At 48.4% G+C, this 17,254-nt stretch overlaps 1 protein-coding gene across 4 annotated transcripts in view; it reads left to right on the top strand.

Annotated features, from left to right (window-relative positions):
- Positions 1 to 1,744: 1,744 nt before the first annotated feature.
- Positions 1,745 to 17,254, top strand: part of slc2a2 (solute carrier family 2 member 2) — an 80,161-nt gene continuing 64,651 nt past the window's right edge. For all 4 annotated transcript variants that reach the window (XM_059991677.1, XM_059991659.1, XM_059991686.1 and 1 more), the window contains exons 1-2: positions 1,745 to 1,897; positions 16,265 to 16,357. In XM_059991677.1, the coding sequence (XP_059847660.1) occupies positions 1,862 to 1,897; positions 16,265 to 16,357 (129 nt within the window). In that variant the 5' untranslated portion in view covers positions 1,745 to 1,861. The remainder of the gene's footprint in view (positions 1,898 to 16,264; positions 16,358 to 17,254) is intronic.

The raw sequence follows: 17,254 nt of genomic DNA, 5'->3' as shown, positions 1-17,254 counted from the left end.
TGTAGGTACACACTCATCTACACAGATTTTATTGAAGTCAGTAACAACTGCAGCATACTCATCCAGGTTGGAAGATGAATCCCTGTACACAGTCCAGTCCACCGATTCAAAGCAGTCCTGTGCTTCCCTTGTCCAAACCTTCTTGGTCCTCACTGGTGGTGCTGCAGTTTTCAGTCTCTGCCTGTACTCAGGGAGTAGAAGTACAGTCAGGTGATCAGACTTCCCGAAGTGAGGGCATGGAATTAGAGCAACACACACAAAACGCTGGAGGAACCCAGTGGGTCAGGCAGCATCGATGAAAGGGAATAAAGCGTCGATGGTTTGGGCCGAGACCCTTCGACAGGATTGGAACGTTAGGGGGGAAGATGCCAGAATAAGAAGGTGGGGGAGGGGAAGGAATGCAAGCTGGAAGCTGACGGGTGAGACCAGGTAAGGGGGAAGAGGATGAGTGGGGGAGGGAGGAATAAAGTGAGAAGCTGGGAGGTGATTGGTGGAAAAAGTAAAGAGCTGAATAAGAAGGACTGTGATAGGAGAGAAGAGTGGACCGTGGGAGAAAGGGAAGGAGGAGGGGAACAAGAGGGAGATGTGCTGAAGACGAGGGGTAAAAGGGGAGACAGAATGGATAATGAAAAAGGGAAGGGAGAGAGAGGAGAAATTACTGGAAGTTGGAGGCTACTCAGACAGAAGATTTGATGTTGCTCCTCCAACCTGAAAATGTCCTCAATGTGGTAGTAGAGGGGGCCAAGTCAGAATGGAAATGGGGATTGGAAATGAAATGGATAGCCGCTGGGACATCCTCCCAGTTTGGACAGAAAGGTGTTTGACAGGATTGGAATGAGTCTTTGTCACTAACCTGTCCCCTGAGGTGAAGTGACCATTCAGAGTGAGCTAGGGCTGGCGTGGTAACTGCGTTACAGCGCTGTGTGTCAGAGTTCAATTCCCACCACTGCCTGAATGGAGCTTGTACATTCTCCCCACGACGCGTGGGTTTCCACAGGTTAGGGGTAGTAAATCGGCAGCGTGCAGAACGTGTGGCGACACTGGCGGGCTGCCCCCAGTACGTCCTCGGACCGTGTCGTCGTGACATAAATAGCACATTTCACTGTATGTTTCCACGTACAAATAAAGCACAGGTACCTAGTCTGTTCATTTAGTTTTGAGGTACAGGTCCTTCCAGACAAATGAGCCCATGCCTCACACACACACACACACACACATGTGACTAATGAGCCCACTAACCCCTACGTCTTTGGACTGTGGGGGAAACAAGAGCACTTTGAGGGCTGAAGGGCCTGTATTGTGCTGTAGGTTTTCTGTTTCTATGCCCTCTAGCAGCAGCCCCTTTGGAGATTGCTGCTGTGGACTCCCTCTGGCCCTGACAGGTACCACTTTCATGTCACTATTGACACTGCATTCTGTAGTCCTCCTCTCTGCTGACCTTTGCTAACTTGCCTGTCACAAGGGTCGTGGTGTGACTCTCCTGTTAACACTGCCAGCTCTCAGAGGCTGTGGCATACCGGGTACCTGGAACCCCAGCGCTGGGGGTGGGGGATGTCACCTCACATCCCGTACTGTACAGACCGATACAAACATACAGTACACATACACACCACCACTCTCTCTCACACACACACACACTCACTCAAGCCCAGGCACACACACATTCACAACCACGCACACACACGCACTCCACGCGCCCGCACACTCATTTGCCACTCACACACGGAGCGGTAGGAGGGACTCGGAGGTAACACGTAGTAAACCGGCCCAGTGTAGGGCGGGACAGCTCCGACAGTTAAATAGCGAGCGTTCGTCTTCCGCTCCTCCCCGCCGGCACCTGCAGCGGCTCCTCCGGCCGGCTATGGACAAGAGTGGTCAGGACAGGGGATCGCAAAAGGTAACACGGCGTTTGTCCCGCTGCGGCTGTGATCTACGCACTGCACACTGTTCCAAAGTTTCTCGAAGTTTCCTAAAGTTGCTCAGAGTTGCCTTGAGGGGCATAAAGTGTCAGCGCGCGGTTGATGATCCCGTGAGGAGAGGTATATATGGTCTTTGTCGAGGCTATAGCCCTGGATGTGGGAGCCTGCCCGTTCTCGGCGCTGGGAGACGGAGTTGCTGTCACCCGGCGCTGCCCGCAACGGACAAGCTCTGCCCTCCAACCTCCAATGAAGTGCAGGTAACGTGGCAGCTTGAATTGGGCACGGCAAGATCCCACCAAAAGAGAGGAGATGCGGCGGTTATGAGCTGGTTGATGCGGGTTGTGACGGGTCAGGGTCAGAATCTGGTTAATATCGATTAGGCTGAGGGAAACTGATAGGCCACCGGTCAGAATCAATGAAAATGAAACCTGTTGATCTGCAGCAACAGTACTACAAATTACAATGAGAGAGAGAGAGAGAGAGAGAGAGAGAGAGAGAGATATGAAAGTAAATGAGTACAGAAAGAGAGCAAAAATAAAGAAAAACAGTGAGGTGGTGTACATGGGTTCGTTGTCCATTCAGAAATCTGATGGCGGAGGGGAAGAAGTTGTTGAGTGTGTGACTTGAGGTTCGTGTATTTCCGTCCTGATGGTATCAGTGAGAAGGGGGCATGTCCTGGGTGGTGGGGGTCCTTGATGAAGGATGCCGCCTTTTTGAGTCATCACGGTTTGAAGATGTCCCAGATGCTGGGGAGGCTGGTGCCCGTGATGGAGTTTACAGCTTCCGGCAGCTTTGTCCGATCCTGTGTGGAGGCGGTGATGAAACCAGCTATCCTGGGAAGGAATGGCCTTCAATGTATCTTCTCTTCTGTTGCGGGTGGTGGGGGTGGGCGGGCAGTTGTCCATTCGGATGGGAGGCTGCGCCCCGGATAGCGAGGCGTTTCTTCAGAACAGCCCCCGTCACTGGAACGCACCCTCCACACGTGCGACGCTCCCTCGTCAATGCTCGTCCGTTGTGCGGCGCTCCCTCTATATTGTTCGTCCGCTGCGGCGCTCCCTCGACAATGTTCGTCCGTTATACGGCGCTTCCTCGGTAATGTTCGTCCGTTGTGCGGCGCTCCCTCTGTAGATGTGTCGATCTATGGAGTAAAATCCGGGACAGAGGCGAATGTACCGGGCATTATCCAGAGCGGTTGTGTGTCATGGAACATTTAAAAAATCCAGCACAGGAATACGCTCTTCACTCCACAGTAATAATAACGACATGAATGATTTATTTATAGAGTGTAATATTCCCACGTACCATGTATTTCAAAGGTGTTTTAGACCATAACCATCAGACATAGGAGCAGAATTGGGCCATTCGGCCCATCGTGTCTGCCCCGCCATTCCATGCTGGCTGATTTATTATCCCTGTAAAGCATTTTCAACGCATCATCCAGAACGTGCCCTCTTCTCACTGTTACCATCAGGAGGGAAGTAAACGAACCTGAAGACACATACTCAATGATTCAGGAACAGTTTCTTCCTCTCCCCCATCTGATTTCTGAATGGACAAAGAACCCATGTACACTACCTCACTATAACCATCAACCCCCCCCCCCCCGCCTTGTCCCCGTAACCTTTGACACCCTGTCTAATCAAGAACATATCAAAATTAGCCACCCTCCCATCAGCAGTGACTGTTCCTGAATCTATAGAACATTGGAAAATGATTACCAATGCGTCCACGATTTCTAGAGCCACCTCTTTAAGTACCCTGGGATGCAGACCATCAGGTCCCGGGGACTTATCAGCCTTCAGACTCAACAGTCTATCCAACACCGTTTCTTGCCTAATATAAATTTCCTTCAGTTCATCCTTTACCCTAGTTCCTTTGACCACTATTACACCTGGGAGATTGTTTGTGTCTTCCCTGGTGAAGACAGATCCAAAGTACCGGTTCAACTCATCTGCCATTTCCTTGTTCCCCATAATAAATTCACCTATTTCTGTCTTCAATGGCCCAATTTTGGTCTTAACTATTTTTTTTGCTATTCACATACCTAAAGAAGCTTTTACTATCCTCCTTTATATTCTTGGCTAGTTTACCTTCGTACCTCATTTTTTCTTGGCGTATTGCCTTTTTTGTTATTTTCTGTTGCTCTTTAAAAGCTTCCCAGTCCTCCGGTTTCCCGCTCATATTTGCTATGTTATACTTCTTCTCTTTTATTTTTATACTGCCCTTTACTTCCCTCATCAGCCACGGCCGCCCCTTACTCCCCTTAGGATCTTTCTTCCTCTTTGGAATGAACCGATCCTGCACCTTCTGCATTATTCCCAGAAATACCTGCCATTGTTGTTCCACTGTCTTCCCTGCTAGGGTATTGTTCCATTGAACTTTGGCCAGCTCCTCCCTCATAGCTCCATAGTTCCCTTTGTTCAACTGTAATACTGACGCATCCGATTTTCCCTTCTCCTTCTCAAATTGTAGGTTAAAACATATCATATTATGGTCACTACCTCCTAATGGTTCCTTTACCTCATGGTCCCTGATCAAATCCGGTTCATTGCACAACACTAAATCTAGAATTGCCTTCTCCCTGGTAGGCTCCAGTACAAGCTGTTCTAAGAATCCATCTCGGAGGCACTCCACAAACTCCCTTTCTTGGGGTCCAGTATCATCCTGATTCTCCCAGTCTACCTGCATGTTGAAATCCCCCGTGACAACTGTATCATTACCTTTGCGACACGCCAATTTTAACTCTTCATTCAACATTCATTACACCCTACATCCAGACTGCTTTTTGGGGGCCTGCGGATAACTCCCACTAGGGTCTTTCTACCCTTAGAATTTCTCAGTTCTATCCATACTGACTCTACATCCCCTGATTCTATGCCCCCCTCGCAAGGGACTGAATATCATTCCTCACCAACAGAGCCACCCCCCCCCCCTGCCAGTCAGTCTGTCCTTTCGATAAGATGTATATCCTTGAATATTCATTTCTGTCCGCTTGAAGCCTTGAATCCAGGCAACATCCTTGTAAATCTCCTCCGCACCCTTTCTATGGCTCCCACATCCTTCCTGTTGTGAGGTGACCAGAACTGAGCACAGTACTCCAAGTGGGGTCTGACCAGGGTCCTATTGGAACATTACCTCTTGGCTCCTAAATTCAATTCCATGATCGATGAAGGCCAATACACCATATTCCTTCTTAACCACAGAGTCAACCTGCACAACTGCTTTGAACATCCTATGGACTTGGATCCCAAGATCCCTCTGATCCTCCACACTGCCAAGGGTCTTATCTTTAATACTATACTCTGTATCATACTTGGCCTACCAAAATGAACCACTTCATGCTTATCTGGGTTGAACATCTGCCACTTCTCAGCCCAGTTTTGCATCCTATCAATGTCCCGTTGTAAACTGACAGCCCTCCACACTATCCACAACACCCCCAGCCTTTGTGTCATCAGCAAACTTACTAACCCATCCCTCCACTTCCTCATCCAGGTCATTTATAAAAATCACTAAGCGTAAGGGTCCCAGAACAGATCCCTGAGGCACACCACTGGTCACCAACCTCCATGCAGAAAATGACCCATCTACAACCACTCTTTGCTTTCTGTGGGCAAGCCAGTTCTGGATCCACAAAGCAATGTCTCCTTGGATCCCATGCCTCCTTACTTTCTCAATAAGCCTTCCATGGGGTACCTTATCAAATGCCTTGCTGAAATCCATATACACTACATCTACTGCTCTTTCTTCATCAATGTGTTTAGTCACATCCTCAAAAAATTTAGTCAAGCTCTTAAGGCATGACCTTCCCTTGACAAAGCCGTTCTGACTATTCCTAATCATATTATATGTCTTGAAATGTTAGAACCATAAAACATTACAGCACAGAAACAGGCCCTTTGGCCCTTCTTGGCTGTGCTGAATCATTTTTCTGCCTAGTCCCACTGATCTGCTCCTAGTCCATATCCCTCCAAACCCCTCTCATCCATGTACCTGTCCAAGTTTTTCTTAAATGTCAAAAGTGAGCCTGCATTCACCGCTTCATCTGGCAGCTCATTCCACACGGCCACCACTCTCTGCACGAAGAAGCCCCTCCCCCAATGTTCCCTTTAAACTTTTCCCCCTTCACCCTTAACCCATGTCCTCTGGTGTTTTTCTCCCCTAGTCTCAGTGGAAAAAGCCTGCTTGCATTCACTCTATCTATACCCATCATAATTTTATACACCTGTATCAAATCACCCCTCATTCTTCTACACTCCAGGGAATAAAGTCCTAACCTATTCAACCTTTCTCTGTAACTCAGTTTCTCAAGTCCCGGCAACATCCTTGTAAACCTTTTTTGCACTCTTTCAACCTTATTAATATCCTTCCTGTAATTAGGTGACCAAAATTGCACACAATACTCCAAATTCGGTCTCACCAATGTCTTATACAACCTCACCATTACATTCCAACTCTTATACTCAATACTTTGATTTATAAAGGCCAATGTACCAAAAGCTTTCTTTACAACCCTATCTACTTGTGACGCCACTTTTAGGGAATTATGTACCTGTACTCCCAGATCCCTCTGTTCTACTGCACTCCTCAGTGTCCTACCATTTACCTTGTATGTTCTACCTTGGTTTGACCTTCCAAAGTGCAATACCTCACACTTGTCCACATTAAACTATATCTGCCATTTTTCAGCCCATTCCTCCAACTGGTCCAAATCCCTCTGCAAGCTTTGAAAACCTTCCTCACTGTCCACTACACCTCTAATCTTTGTATCATCAGCAAATTTGCTGATCCAATTTGCCACATTATCATCCAGATCATTGATATAGATGACAAATAACAATGGACCCAGCACTGACCCCTGTGGCACACCACTAGTCACAGGCCTCCACTCAGAGTAGCAATCCTCCACTACCACTCTCTGGCTTCTTCCATTGAGCCAATGTCTATTCCAATTTACTACCTCACCATGTATACCTAGTGACTGAATCTTCCTAAATAACCTCCCATGCGGGACCTTGTCAAAGGCCTTACTGAAGCCCATGTAGACAACATCCACTGCCTTCCATTCATCCGCTTTCCTGGTAATTTCCTTGAAAAACTCTAATAGATTGGTTAAACATGACCTACCACGCACAAAGCCATGTTGACTCTCCCTAGTAAGTCCCTGTCTATCCAAATTCTTGTAGATCCTATCTCTTAGTACTCCTTCCAATAATTTACCTACTACTGACAATTTACCAGCCTATAATTTCCCGGATTACTCTTAGAGCCTTATTCATAAATCCTGCCTCTCAGGATCCTCTCCATCAACTTACCAACCACTGAGGTAAGACTCACTGGTCTATAATAGTTTCCTGGGCTATCTCTACTCCCTTTCTCGAATAAATGAACAACATCCGCAACTCTCCAATCCTCTGGAACCTCTCCGGTCCCCACTGATGATGCAAAGATCATCGCCAGAGGCTCAGCAATCTCCTCTGTCGCCTCCCACAGTAGCCTGGGGTACATCTCGGTACTGTCTGCTGAAGGGTCTCGGCCCGAAACGGCGGCTTTTTACTTTTCCTCCCCATAGATGCTGCCTAGCCTGCTGAGGTATTCCAGCATTTAGTGTTGTGTAGCAGCTGAGAAGCTGCAGGTAAGAAACTTGAGAGATGACGTGTAGATCTGGTGGTGACAGACGCGTCTCCCTGAAGGCGATCTGCTAAGGAGGGTGGGGTCCGCAATAATTTTTCCAGCTCTTTTCTTCGCTCTGGCGACGAACTGGTTTTTTAATGCCCGTAGCTGACAACCAATGATCTTGTCCGCTGAATGAACGGTTCGCTGCAGCCAGGGCTTGGAGAGGGAGGCAGCGGGAAACCAAACGGTTAGCTCCGCAGCGACTGAAAGATTATTTATATTTAAGAGACCGGCGGGAGAAGATATGAGAGCACGAACAGGATAATAAACCGAAAACGATTCTGTAATCACAAACAAGAGAAAATCTGCAGATGCTGGAAATTGCTGGAATCTGTAATCACTCCGCTCCCAGAACACTGAGAGGGTAAAAACATCGAACAGACACCACAGTGCGGTCCAGCACCCTCGGCCCACAAAGTGCTGCCAAACCAATTAAATTAATAATCAAGTGACCAATTAAACTAATCCCCTTTGCCTACACAATGTCCATATCCTTCCATTTTCCTCACATTCCTGTGCCTATCTAAACGTCTCTAATGTAGCTGCCTTTACCACCGTGCCAGGCAGTGCATTCCAGACACCCTCCACTCTCTGTGTAACAAAATGTACCCCTCACATCCTTTGAAATTACCTCCTCTCACCTTAAATGCATCCCCTCTGGTATTAGACATGCCCACCCTGGCAAAAAGACTGTCTACTCTATCTATGCCTCTCATAATCTTATAATCCCATTATGCAGCTGGTGTTTTGGGCAGCAATGAAGGTCCTCTGTCTCTCTCTGACCTTGACCAGCTTCTCTAGGATTCCTCATGGCTGTGTCCACTACAGTTTTGTTTGACCTGCCTGGCATGGTGACTCTACCAATCGCCAAAGCATAAAGCCAGCAGTCTGTAGATCTCTGGGTCATTGAGGCATGCAAGTCTTCAAACCAATTACGATAAGGTTGTTGTCCTTGATACCCTTGCTATATTGGGGCAACTAGAACTGTATGCGATACCAGGGCTGTGCAGGAGAGTTTTATAAAGCTGCAGCATAGCAAGCAAGAGAACTTTAAAATCAGTTTTAAAGATACAGGAATCTTTGTGCAGAGTGATGAAGCATTGTGCTGGGCTAATTAAAATACTCCAAGATCAATTTAACCCTTGCTTCCTGCACAGCCCTCCATTTTTCTATCATCCATGCGCCTGTTTAAGAGTCTCTGAAATACATCGAACACAAGAACAGGGACAGGCCCTTTATCCCACAAAGTTTGCTGAACTAATTAAATTAGTAATCAAATGGCCAACTAAATTAATCTCTCTGCCTACACAATGTCCATATCCCTCCACTTTCCTCACCATCATCTGCCTATCTAAACATCTGTTAAACGTCTCATGTTTCCGCCTCCACCACAGTGTGGTGAGGTATGTTGAGCTCGTGTGAGAGGTGAGGGTTTGGGAGAGGTGTGAGTGCAGAGTAGGAATCCTGCTGAAGGGTCTCGACCCAAAATGTCGACTGTACTCTTTTCCCCAAGCGCTGTCTGGCTCGCTGAGTTCCTCCAGCATTTTGTGTGTGTTGCTCGGAGTATTGTAGGGTTGTGCTGGGCTAATTAACCTAATCCCAGTTCCTTCTCTTTACATGCTATTCACATCCCTCCAGTCTCTGCACATTCATGTACCTATCCAAGAATGTCTTAAATGCCTCTTTTATATCTGCCTCCGCCACCACCGCAGGTGGCGCATTCCAGGCATCCACCACGCTCTGTGTTTAAAAAATACAACACACAAAATGCTGGAGGAACTCAGCAGGTCAGGTAGCATCGATGCAGTCAATGCCTCAGCCCGTAAGATGACTGTTTGTTTCCCTCCATAGAAACATTGGGCGTGTTGCTCAAAGTTTTCAGCACAGCAGAATCTCTTGTGTTTGTGTAAAAAATCCTTTGAATTTATTCCCTCTTATTAAATGAACACCCCTCTCAGTAAATACCCCTTTCATCATTAAAGGAATGCCCTGTAGTATTAGACATTTTGGCCCTGGTGGGACAAAGGATATGGACTGTCTACTCTATGCCTCTCTAATCTGCTAAACATCCATCAGGAGTCCACTCAGTCCCCGGCACTCCAGAGAAAAACATCCCGAGTGTGTGGAAAATTCCCTTGTGTCCAAATGACTCGCTCCACCTCCATTAGTCTGCTTGACAGTATTTCAGGCATAAAAGTGCCTCAGAAACGCACACACAAAATTCTGGAGGAACTCAGCAGGTCAGGCAGCATCTATGGAAATGAATAACCAGTTGACGTTTCGTGTAGAGACCCTTCATCAGGAGAGTTGTGCTCATAAAATGCTCCAGATTTCTTTGTGAGAGCTGCTAGGACACGGGTTTGAGTCGAGCCAGTGCTGAGATCAATCACGTAACCTAGATTACTGAAATTTATTTATTCCAAAGCAATCTATCGACAACCTTCAACTCAATCGGAATGCCACTGCTAGACTTTTAACTCAGACCAGAATGATGAAACATATCACTCCCAGTACCTCTTTACGGCCTGAGACCAGAGTACACACAGAATCGTTTTTGTTTTATAATCCTGTTCCAGATCTCAGCACTTCTTCCGATGGTCCGTTACATAAAAGCAATAATCGCTCAAAATATAATTGGTGGGCCAGCTTCTTTGAAGGATGCTTAGTGTGTCATTATTCACAGGATGTATACTAAACAGTGTCAGCATTTTCAGAGGTTCTGGGGAGTGAGTCAGTATTTACAGGGGGTCTTGGTGAGTGTGTCTGTACTTACAGGGTATGTCAGGGTTTGTGTTGGTATTTACAGGGGCTCCAGTGAGTGTGTGTGGGTATTTATTGGGTTCCCGGGGTTTGTGTCAGTGTTTTCAGGGTATCAATATTTACAGGGATTCCCAGTGAGATTGTTGGGAGGTCCCGGGGTGTGCATCAGTATTTACAGGGGTACTGAGGATGTGGGTAAATATTTACAGGAGTGTCTGGGGAGTGTGTAGATATTTACAGGGGATCCCGGGAGAGGGGTTGTCAGTATTTACAGGGGTACTGAGGATGTGGGTAAATATTTACAGGAGTGTCTGGGGAGTGTGTAGATATTTACAGGGGATCCCGGGAGAGGGGTTGTCAGTATTTACAGGGGTACTGAGGATGTGGGTAAATATTTACAGGAGTGTCTGGGGAGTGTGTAAATATTTACAGGGGCTCCCAGAATTATTTATTTTTGAGTTAGAACAGGACCGTCCAGCCCATCCTCCACACTACCCAATTACACCCATTTCACCAATTAACCTACTACCCTGCTGTGGGAGGAAACTGGAGCACTTGGAGGAAACACACTGTTAGATAATACTGAGAATATGAATTGTAGAGTCCTTGAAAGGGAGTGTGTAGGGTTGTGGTATCAGTTCAGTGTTGAGTTGAGTGAAGTTCTCCACGATGGTTCAGGATCCTGATGGTTGAGGAGTAATAACTGTTCCTGACCCTGGTGGTGTGAGACCTGATGGTTGAGGGGTACTAACTGTTCCTGACCCTGGTGGTGTGAGACCTGATGGCTGAGGGGTAATAACTGTTCCTGACCCTGGTGGTGTGGGACCTGATGATTGAGGGGTAATAACTGTTCCTGACCCTGGTGGTGTGGGACCTGATGGTTGAGGGGCAATAACTGTTCCTGACCCTGGTGGTGTGGGACCTGATGGTTGAGAGGTAATAACTGTTCCTGACCCTGGTGGTGTGGGACCTGATGGTTGAGGGGTAATAACTGTTCCTGACCCTGGTGGTGTGGGACCTGATGGTTGAGGGGTAATAACTGTTCCTGAACCTGGTGGTGTGGGACCTGATGGTTGAAGGGTGATAACTGTTCCTGAACCTGGTGGTGTGGGACCTGATAGTTGAAGGGTGATAACTGTTCCTGAACCTGGTGGTGTGGGACCTGACGGTTGAGAGGTAATAACTGTTCCTGACCCTGGTGGTGTGGGACCTGATGGTTGAGGGGTGATAACTGTTCCTGAACCTGGTGGTGTGGGACCTGACGGTTGAGAGGTAATAACTGTTCCTGACCCTGGTGGTGTGGGACCTGATGGTTGAGGGGTAATAACTGTTCCTGACCCTGGTGGTGTGAGACCTGATGGCTGAGGGGTAATAACTGTTCCTGACCCTGGTGGTGTGGGACCTGATGGTTGAGAGGTAATAACTGTTCCTGACCCTGGTGGTGTGGGACCTGATGGTTGAGGGGTAATAACTGTTCCTGACCCTGGTGGTGTGAGACCTGATGGCTGAGGGGTAATAACTGTTCCTGACCCTGGTGGTGTGGGACCTGATGGTTGAGAGGTAATAACTGTTCCTGACCCTGGTGGTGTGGGACCTGATGGTTGAGGGGTAATAACTGTTCCTGACCCTGGTGCTGTGAGACCTGATGGCTGAGGGGTAATAACTGTTCCTGAACCTGGTGGTGTGGGACCTGATGGTTGAGAGGTAATAACTGTTCCTGACCCTGGTGGTGTGGGACCTGATGGTTGAGGGGTAATAACTGTTCCTGAACCTGGTGGTGTGGGACCTGATGGTTGAGGGGTGATAACTGTTCCTGAACCTGGTGGAGTGGGACCTGATGGTTGAAGGGTGATAACTGTTCCTGAACCTGGTGGTGTGGGACCTGACGGTTGAGAGGTAATAACTGTTCCTGACCCTGGTGGTGTGGGACCTGATGGTTGAAGGGTGATAACTGTTCCTGAACCTGGTGGTGTGGGACCTGATGGTTGAGGGGTAATAACAGTTCCTGAACCTGGTGGTGTGGGACCTGATGGTTGAGGGGTAATAACTGTTCCTGACCCTGGTGGTGTGGGACCTGATGGTTGAGGAGTAATAACTGTTCCTGAACCTGGTGGTGTGGGACCTGATGGTTGAGGGGTAATAACTGTTCCTGAACCTGGTGGTGTGGGAACTGATGGTTGAGGGGTGATAACTGTTCCTGAACCTGGTGGTGTGGGAACTGATGGTTGAGGGGTGATAACTGTTCCTGACCCTGGTGGTGTGGGACCTGATGATTGAGGGGTAATAACTGTTCCTGACCCTGGTGGTGTGGAACCTGATGGTTGAAGGGTGATAACTGTTCCTGAACCTGGTGGTGTGGGACCTGATGGTTGAAGGGTGATAACTGTTCCTGAACCTGGTGGTGTGGGACCTGATGGTTGAGGGGTAATAACTGTTCCTGATCCTGGTGGTGTGGGACCTGATGGTTGAGGGGTAATAACTGTTCCTGGACCTGGTGGTGTGGGAGCTGAAGCTTCTGTATTTCCTGCTTAGTAGTAGTAATGAGAAAAGAGCATGACTTGGATGGTGTGGATCCTTAGCAGTGGATATGGCTTTCTTGTGGCGGCTGTCCTTGTAGATGTGCTTAGTTATGAGGAAGCCGACTGTGATGGACCGGGCTGTATCCAAAGCTTTTCTGTAAGTCTTTCCATTCCTGGACATTGGTGCTTCCATACCAGGCCATGAGGTAACCAGACAGGAATACTTTCCACTGTGTGTCTGTAGAAGGTTGTCACAGTTTTAGGTGACATGTCCAATCTATGCAAACTGCCTGGATTAGAGAGGGTGCAGAGGATATTCACCAGGATGCTGCCTGAATGAGAGAGGGTGCAGAGGAGATTCACCAGGATGCTGCCTGAATTAGAGAGGGTGCAGAGGATATTCACCAGGATGCTGCCTGGATTAGAGAGGGTGCAGAGGAGATTCACCAGGATGCTGCCTGGATTAGAGAGGGTGCAGAGGAGATTCACCAGGATGCTGCCTGGATTAGAGAGGGTGCAGAGGAGATTCACCAGGATGCTGTCTGGATTAGAGAGGGTGCAGAGGAGATTCACCAGGATGCTGTCTGGATTAGAGAGGGTACAGAGGAGATTCACCAGGATGCTGTCTGGATTAGAGAGGGTGCAGAGGAGATTCCCCAGGATGCTGCCTGGATTAGAGAGGGTGCAGAGGAGATTCACCAGGATGCTGTCTGGATTAGAGAGGGTGCAGAGGAGATTCACCAGGATGCTGTCTGGATTAGAGAGGGTGCAGAGGAGATTCACCAGGATGCTGTCTGGATTAGAGAGGGTGCAGAGGAGATTCACCAGCGTGCTGCCTGGATTAGAGAGGGTGCAGAGGAGATTCACCAGGATGCTGCCTGGATTAGAGAGGGTGCAGAGGAGATTCACCAGGATGCTGGGTGGATTAGAGAGGGTGCAGAGGAGATTCACCAGGATGCTGCCTGGATTAGAGAGGGTGCAGAGGAGATTCACCAGGATGCTGCCTGGATTAGAGAGGGTACAGAGGAGATTCACCAGGATGCTGCCTGGATTAGAGAGGGTGCAGAGGAAATTCACCAGCGTGCTGCCTGGATTAGAGAGGGTGCAGAGGAGATTCACCAGGATGCTGTCTGGATTAGAGAGGGTGCAGAGGAGATTCACCAGCGTGCTGTCTGGATTAGAGAGGGTGCAGAGGAGATTCACCAGGATGCTGCCTGGATTAGAGAGGGTGCAGAGGAGATTCACCAGCGTGCTGCCTGGATTAGAGAGGGTGCAGAGGAGATTCACCAGGATGCTGTCTGGATTAGAGAGGGTGCAGAGGAGATTCACCGGGATGCTGCCTGGATTAGAGAGGGTGCAGAGGAGATTTACCAGGATGCTGCCTGGATTAGAGAGGGTACAGAGGAGATTCACCAGGATGCTGTCTGGATTAGAGAGGGTGCAGAGGAGATTGACCAGGATGCTGCCTGGATTAAAGAGCATGGCTGATGATGATAGATTGAGCAACTTTAGGGCTCTTCCCTTTGGAATGAAGGAGGATGAAAGGTGGCTTGTTGCAAAAGATAAGAGGCATAATAGAGTGGGCAGGGTCCCGGCCCGAAGCGTTGAATCCTTATTCCCCTTCATCAATGCTGCCTGACTTGCTGAGTTCGTCCAGCATTTTGTGTCTGCTGCTCACAGCCAAAGTGAAGATGACTAATGAGAGAGGGCATCGTTTTAGTGTGAATGGAGGAAAGTACGTGGGATTGGGGGGTGTCACAGAGCGGTGGGTGCTCACCTTTATTATCACGTGTTGTGCAGCAGCAGTTCAATCTGATACACGATAATACAGAAAGAGCATTTAAAAAATAAATTACAGTAACTGTATATGTACTGTATATTAAATAGATTAGAAATAGTGTTAAATCAGAAATAATACATATCTTTTTAAAAATGAGGCAGTATTCACGGGTTCAATGTCCATTTAGGAATCGGGTGGCAGAGGGGAAGAAGCTGTTCCTGAATCACTGAGTGAGTGCCTTCAGGCCTCTGTACCTCCATCCTAATGGTAACAATTAAGAGTGCTGACTTGCTAGAGATGTATCAGATGATAAGAGGCACAGATCGAGTGGATAGCCTGAGACTTTTTCCCAGGGTGGACTTGGCTAATATGAAGGGTCAACTCTGGCATGTGTACTCTGCTTTCCTCCTCCCCGTGTTCATCTCCATCCTCCTGTCCTTTCTTCTTTTCTGCCCTCATTCCCATCCACTCTGATCAGTGTGCGCCTGCTGGGGCTGAATCCCTCCAGAGCCCAGGGACAAGCAGGGTTTCTGGGCTCGAGGTCAGCGGTCCGAGGTCAGTTGCCGTGTCTAGATGGTGGATCCCCGGGGACAGGAGTCAGGATAACAGGCACTGAGGTCGAAGGCCTGTGATCCCCAGGGTTCATGACCAAGGTTGGTTGGTGCACGAGGACAAAGACCAGAGGGGGTTTGGGGTGTCAGGAAGGGTTTTGTTTTGCCTTTGTTGCATCTGTCTTGTTCAATGTTGGCTCAGAGTTGTTCTGCTGACAATGTGGGCAAGCTACGTTGGCACTGGAAGCATGGCAACATTTGTGGGCTGCCCCCAGCACATCCGCAGATTGTTAGCACAAACAACCCATTGCGTACTCACACAGAATGTTGGAGGTGGTGTATGGTGACATTAAGAATATATACTTTGATAATAAATTTACTTTGTATTTTGAAATTTGAGATCTTGTGAGGACAGGATATCTCATTGGAGTTAAATCTTCATTTTCAAAAAGGCCCGGCAGGGGATGTACCTGTGGCACTTGGTAAAACTGCATCTTCCTCAGAACATAAACAAGAGAAAATGTGCAGATCACAAACAAGATTGATTTCTCAAACTTCCAATGGTGATCCCCCACCATTCCCCATCCCCTTTCCCCTCTCTTGCCTCATCTCTTCACCTGCCCAGCATCTCCCGCCGGTGCTCCTCCCCCTTTGCTTTCTTCCATGGCCTTTCTGTCCTCTCCTATCAGCCTCGCCCTTCTCCAGCCCTGCATCTCTTTCACCATTCAACTTCACAGCTTTTTACCTCCGCCTCCCCCCTCAACGTTTCACCTATCACCTTGTGTTTCTCTCTCCCCTCCCCCGACCTTTTAAGTCTACTCCTCATCTTTCTTTCTCCAGTCCTGCGGAAGGGTCTCCGCCTGAAATGTCCTGTGTGCATTTTTCCACAGCTGCTGCCTGTCCTGTGGAATTGCGTCAGCATTTTGTGTGTGTTGCTCGGATTTGCAGCCTCTGCAGATTTTCTCTTGTTTGTGAACCCATTCTGTACTGTATGGTTCAATGTGCATGTGACTAATTAATGCGTCCAGCCTGTGACTGTCCTGTGCTCTCTGCCCCCAGCCTTCTGGCCTCCTGCTCTTGTCTGTCTTCACTGCAGTACTGGGATCGCTGCAGTTTGGCTATGGAACGGGAGTTATCAACGCACCCCAGGAGGTAAGTCAGACAGGCAGCTTGTCATCACTTCAACCGGGGTCACCCGAATCTGAACCGGTTTATCACCGACATTTCACACCGAGTCTCTTTTCCGCTTTGTTTTTTTCTTTTTTTGCCACATTGGGTGTATTTTTTGAACACATTCTCTTTGTTTTGTGGCTGTCTGTGGGAAGACAAATCTCAGGGCTGTGTTCTGCAAACATACTTTGATAATAAATGCACTTTGAATCTTCATCAGGACTGGAAAGGAGGGGGAACAAAGCCAGAAAAAGAAGGTGGGGGGGGGAGGGAGGGAGGACAAACAAGGAGGTGATAGGTGAATAAAAACACAAAACGCTGGCAGAACTCAGCAGGCCAGACAGCATCTATGGGAGGAGGTAGTGACGACGTTTCGGGCCGAAACCCTTCATCAGGAGTGAAGTAACGTGGGATGGTCGAGGGGGGGATAAGAAGTGGGGGGAGGGATAAAATAGAGAGCTGGGAAGTGATAGGTTGGAGGGAAATGGGCTAGGGGGAAGGTGGAGAATTATGGGAAATAAAAGAGAAAGCTGGGGGGAGAGATTATAGTGAGGAGGGAAAAAAGAGAGAGAAAGAGAACCAGACTGAAATAATAGATAGGGATGGGGGTAAGGGTGGGGGGCAGGGGTATCAACGGAGGTTTGTGAGTTGGATGTTCATGCCGGCAGGTAGGAGGCTACCTAGGCGGGAGAAAAGGTATTGCTCCATCGACCTGCGTGTGGCCTCATCTTGTCAGTAGAGGAGGCCATGGACAGACATGTTGGAGTGGGAGTGGTCTGTGGAATTGAAGTGTGTGGCCACAGGGAGATCCCGCCACTGCTGGAGGACTGAGTGCCGGTGTTCGGCGAAACTGTCTCCCAGTCTGCGGTGGGTCTCCCC

The sequence above is a fragment of the Hypanus sabinus genome, chromosome 2, assembly GCF_030144855.1.
Source record: "Hypanus sabinus isolate sHypSab1 chromosome 2, sHypSab1.hap1, whole genome shotgun sequence".
Taxonomy (NCBI): Eukaryota; Metazoa; Chordata; class Chondrichthyes; order Myliobatiformes; family Dasyatidae; genus Hypanus; species Hypanus sabinus.
The sequence above is the reverse complement of the archived record's forward strand: the minus strand, read 5'-3'. Positions and strand labels throughout refer to the sequence as shown.